Below are 5,729 nucleotides of genomic sequence, written 5' to 3'. Positions count from 1 at the left end.
TCGTTGATTGTGACTGCGTTGCATGTAGTCGTCCTCCTGCAGTCCGCGAAGCATCACCCAGTTAATGATCGATCTAATATATAATAATGTATATATATTAATAATATGTAATAATATGTAACATATATATATCAGCTACTTACACGTGTTGATGTGCCGGACTGTGCGCGGGGTCCGTTGATCGTAGTCGTCGCTCCTGCTCCGCAAGCGATCACCCTCGTATATGATCATCTCTTATATAATGTACTATATATAATAATAATAATAATATATATATATATAATATATTATATACGACGTGTTGATGATGTGCGCAGGCGATTGATGTAGTCTCCTCGTCTGCGCCCGCAGCATCACCCGTTATGATCATCTATATATAATAATGTATATATATATAATATTGTAATATATATATATATAATATATATAATATATATATACACGTCCGTTGATGTGCGACGGCGTTGATGTAGTCGTCCTCCTGCGTACGCAGCATCACCCGGTTATGATCATCTATTAGTATAATAATATATATAAAATAAACTAAATGTAATTTATATGATATGATATAATTATTTAAATATATATACACGTGTTGATGTGTGAGGCGTTGATGTAGTCGTCCTCCTGCGCCCGCAGCACCACCCGGTTATGATCATCTATATATAATAATGTATATATATAATAATATGTAATATATATATATATATATATATATATATACACGTGCTGATGTGTGCAGGCGTTGATGTAGTCGTCCTCCTGCGTCCGCACACATCATCCGGTTATGATCGTCTATATATAATAATGTATATATATAATAATATGTAATAAATATCAAGAGCTAATAATACCTAGTGTTACAACGGAAAAACAGGGAAAATACGGCTATTTCACAGACAACAATGCATTCTACTTTGCCTGCGAGTCTAGAATAATTTTATGGTATTGCATTAAGCAGAATTCTTTGCTCTCTAAAAACAAGACCAACGCGTTGTTAATACGATACTCCTAGGCGGGATATCGGCTCCTAAACCTCCCCTCCACCATGCGCCAAACGCCGCCTCGAATCTCAGCTATTCAGTCACCTTCTCGCCGCTAAGGTTGCTCGTGAGAGTTCGGGTTTTTCCGTGATAACTTTATGAATGAACGGCGTTTCGGTTATCATAGGTGACTTTCGGCGGGGCATCGCCTATGCCCTTATCTTCCATTATCTTTCCTAGCACGGCTAATGCCCGTCATGATGGAGCCGGCAATGTTTTATTTAAATTAAGTCCATTTACAACGGCCTCATTACTATATGGTGTAGTAAAGAGTACCAAATTTGGACATGTGACATCAATTATCAGCGCTCCAAGCGGTGACAGAAACGATAGCCAGCCAAATGCTTAGGGGCATGTAGGTTGGTGATAATAGAACGTACACGGCATGATGTTCGGATCTCGATTCTTCATGAAGTAGCACCTAGCCGTCGACATCAAGAACTTTCTCGATTCTTTATCCTGGAAGTCCGACAGTTCCTGCAAAGAAGAACAGCGAACATCAAGATGAAGCGTGAGAGTACCGTGTCGCTCAACACTCACGGACACGGATGCTGGGTCGAGCAGTAGCAGTTCTGACCAGTTTGTTTTCACGCATGCGCGCCAAAATGCCGACTTTGCAGCACTTTGTTGCCAAGCATTGTCTGTAGGAGGGGGGGGGAACGGGTATTTTCGGACGCGCGGGATTGGCCATTTATATTACGCTCGGGAACTGGGAAATGTCAGCATAAATTATTCGCGTGATTCGGGAACAGAAGTCCATCGGGACGCTGGGAAAGACCCTGCTAAAATTGTCTGGGATCTGGGAAAAAATGTGTCAATTCGTCGGATTCAATTTCTGCGCTAATATTTTTTATTTTTTTGTTTTTATTTTATTTTTTTATTCTGCGCTAATTAGATTTATGTAGACCCCCCATATAAATAATAGATGTAGAATATTAGTATTTATGTAATGTTTGAAAACCTAAACTACTGACTTTCCTGAAACATGTCTACATAATTCCTGGAACTGGAAAATTGGATTTTATTTTACTGGGAACTGGGATATGGCGTTGTTTTTTTGCTGGGAAAGTGGGAATGTACCCCCACCGTCCCCCCCTCTTAGGATAGTGTTAGGATTAGGGTTAGGGCAGGGTTAGGGTTAGGGTTAGGGTTAGGGTTAGGATTAGGGATAGGGTTAGGGTTAGGGTTAGGGTTAGGGGTTAGGGTTTTTGCATCATGATATCTGTCCGCCACATCATAGATTAATTTTGTGGATCAGAATACCTATATATAGGCTCCGAGATATATATATTTAGTGTTATATATCTAATATCCACGTTCCCCCCGTCTTTTAGAACCTCTGATGATGGCACGTACCTTCCACTCGCGCTCCAGGGGCGTCGGCCCGCTCAGCGAATGTTTGCACATGCCCTCTACGGTCTTTTCGAATCGCTCCACTTCCGCCACGAATCTGAATTCACGAAGAAGGTACACATGCACTACTGCCTCAAATAACGACACGACTAACTCTCCTGTCCAATACACATATTACACCTACTACCCTACAGATCTCCCCCCAAAAACACCAGGTGTCCAAGAATACGTGACACCTATTACCTTACCGTGTACACCTTTACTACCTTACCACGTCCCACCTTTACATCCCAAAGATAAACCACGCTGCGCCACACTTCGATTACTCGCTCGTTCAAGTTATATTCCTATATTCCTATATTTAACTTGTGAAGAAGAAAAAAATAATATTCCTGCCTACCCATGTTTTTGCAAAAAAACAAAAAAAAATGTTATACCTAATTACCTACCCTAATATTCACAATCCATGTGACCCAAACCAAAGGTATTTTTTTGTTTGGCCTTACCATGCCCGACCTTTACATCCCCAAGATAAACCCACCTGTCCAGGCTCTCCGACTCGACATACGGATCCTTACTCTGCTGTCGCTTCATCCTCTCGTGAAGATCCCTCTCCCTCCTCCTCTCCTGCTCCTCCCCCGCCTCCCCCGTCGCCGCGGCCCCTCCCCCGGACCCAGCGGGCGACCCGTGCGGCGACCCTCCTCCCGTCGTCAGCTCGGCGAGGTCAGAGGTCAGCGACGTGAGACTCGGCGTCGACGACGGGACGCCGACGGCGAGTGACGGCGACTCGCTGCCGCCGGCGCCCCCTGGCGGCGGGAGTTCGGCGAGTTCGGAGGTGAGCGAGGCGAGGCTTGGCGCGTGCGAGAGGTTGACGGCCATCGAGGCGTCGGACATGTTGCTGGCGAGCGAGGCGCTGGAGGCGACGCCGCGCAGGGTGGCGCCCCCTACCACCGGGCTGCCGCCGAGCTGCCAGGCGGGCCGCGCGTCGTACTGACGATTGTTGGGGCCGTCGACGTCTTCGATGGAGGCGGGTTCGACGACCTGAGGAATGTTCCCGTGTAGCTGCGGCACTGGTGACTGCCCTGCGAAAAAAAATTGAAAGAGAAATATAAATAACTAGAGCACTCGGAGAGCACAGACCTCCGCCAAGGCAGCTGAATTCTCTCAATGTGAATTTTTTTATTAATTAATTAGTTAATTAAGTGGAAAAATTAATTAATTAATTAATTCATTAAATAATTAATTGGATCTGGATTAGTGCGAGCGTGCAGGTGGGGGAGGACTGTGGTTGCCCCTTAGCCTGTGGTTGCGTGTTTGTAAGTCTACAGCCAGCGCACCTAGCGGAAGTGAACTGAAACGTGCATGTTAACAAACCAACAAACACACAAACCAACACTCAAACACACGCCGGTGAAAACATAACCTCCGCCAAGCCCCTGGCAGAGGTAAAAATAGAGCGTATGACGCGGGCAATTGAAAGATTCAGACTGTCATCGATGGACGTGGTGGGGGGGGAGGGTTAGGATATTTTGGGAATGTTTACGTGTCGCTGCGGGACTGGCGACTGGCCTGCGAAAGAAATAGAAATAGAAATAAAGAGTATAAGACCCTGTTAATCAAAAGATTCAGGATGTCATTGTCGGAGGTAATGGCGGGTTAGGACACTGCCCTGCGAAAGAAAGAGAAATGGAAATAGAATTACAAATAGAGCGTATGACCCTGGTAATAAAAGAATTCAGGCCGTTGTCGGACAAGATGGCGGCGCGGAGGAGGGCTAGCACACACGGCGAATGTTCGCGTGTGCCTGCTCGACCCTTGACTGGCCTGCAAGAAAAACATATATAAATAGAAGTAGAATAGAGGGTAATACCCTGATAATCGAAAGATTGCCGTTCGACGCATGAGGTGGTGGTGGCGGGTTAGGACAGCTAGGAAACGGTGATTCAACGGAATTCAACCTGACAGAGCAATCACGCATAAGCAGTCGGCTGTAGTCCCGATTTAACTAGATGAAAGCTAACCACTGAATTTCAGCGGCGGCCACTTAAGTCTTGGGACTGTCGTCAGAAACCAAATTTAACCGCAAACATTAGTCTTAACATTAACTTTGTCTCAAAGAATGTTAGCAGAAGCATCGTAAAGCTACGAGAACGAAAAATCATTGCAAATTTCCTCACAATAAACTCAATGTCCTTTACAAAATAACATTTCGTCAACTGTCTAAGAGAAAAAGTTAACGTTAAGACTAATATTAGAACTACTTTTCTTTCTGACGACAGGCCGCAGGACAAGAAAAACTCAATGTTAAGACAAAGGCTAGGACTATTTTTGTTCCTGACAATGGGCCCCTTGATTTACCCTCGTATGCTAAAACGCGTGTGATTATGAGCGACGGTATATGGTAGACAGTCAGTATGATGACAGTCATAATTTTGTTCCTGACGACGTGTGGCTCTTAGGTTACCATCGTATGCTAAACTCGACTCACCCTTGCCTGAGTGTCCGTTCACCACTGCTGATGGAGTGCCATAGTACTGCTGCTGCCACTGACTAGTGTAGTTCCCTCGCTGTACGGATGAATACGTCTGCACGCTAGGGGCTTGACCTCCATACTGTATATCAGAAGACACATCAGCACATAAGAAGTGTAAAAAGTGTCACGCATATCAGAAGATAACATCATAGAGATGCCAACACATATTTGAAGCAATCTGTAGTTTCTGACCATCAAATTAGTAGTTCGAGGGTCACGTAGTGAACCAAGTTTGCTAGGGAGGTCCGGCATGCCCCCCGGAAAAAAATTTTGATTCTGAGATGCAATTTCCTGCATTCTGAGAGTCAATAATAACACTAAATTGACAAAAAATGACAAAAAAAATTGTTTTTTCAATCACAGTGAAATTCGTAGTTTGATACAAACTGGTCGTAGTGGTGCAAAAGGAATAGAAATTCGTATAAAATACGGATAAATCGTAGTGGTTGGCATCTGCCAATAACAAAAGACGTGCACCTCAAATGTTATTAGTCTCAACGCAAAGCAGCCGAGATAGATAGCTTATATCGGACTTCGGACTTTTCCTCATTTGAGAACAGTCTTCACGAGTGATACAACTAGCTGATGACTACGAGTCACTTGTATAAGTGAGATGGGGAAGTCCAGCTGTGTGCTACGGAGGTCACAGAAAAAGGGGGGTATAAAATGGCTCTCTCTCTCTCTCTTCTCTCGTCTCTCGTCTCTGTCTCTGTCTCTCTGTCTCTCTGTCTCTCTGTCTCTCTGTCTCTCTGTCTCTCTGTCTCTCTGTCTCTCTGTCTCTCTGTCTCTCTGCCTCTCTG

The 5,729-nt window shown here is 44.5% G+C and overlaps 1 protein-coding gene across 1 annotated transcript in view; it reads right to left on the bottom strand.

Moving 5' to 3' along the window:
* LOC106810878 (tyrosine-protein phosphatase non-receptor type 23-like) overlaps positions 1-5,729 on the bottom strand; it is a gene marked incomplete in the record, with an annotated part of 17,831 nt that overhangs the window by 10,305 nt on the left and 1,797 nt on the right. The window contains 5 exon segments of the mRNA XM_014814346.1: positions 782-795; positions 1,424-1,520; positions 2,400-2,493; positions 2,938-3,478; positions 4,885-5,008. Of these exon segments, the coding sequence (XP_014669832.1) occupies positions 782-795; positions 1,424-1,520; positions 2,400-2,493; positions 2,938-3,478; positions 4,885-5,008 (870 nt within the window).

The sequence above is a fragment of the Priapulus caudatus genome, unplaced genomic scaffold, assembly GCF_000485595.1.
Source record: "Priapulus caudatus unplaced genomic scaffold, Priapulus_caudatus-5.0.1 Scaffold482, whole genome shotgun sequence".
Taxonomy (NCBI): Eukaryota; Metazoa; Priapulida; class Priapulimorpha; order Priapulimorphida; family Priapulidae; genus Priapulus; species Priapulus caudatus.
Note: the sequence above shows the minus strand (reverse complement) of the source record. Positions and strands in the feature narration are given on the sequence as shown.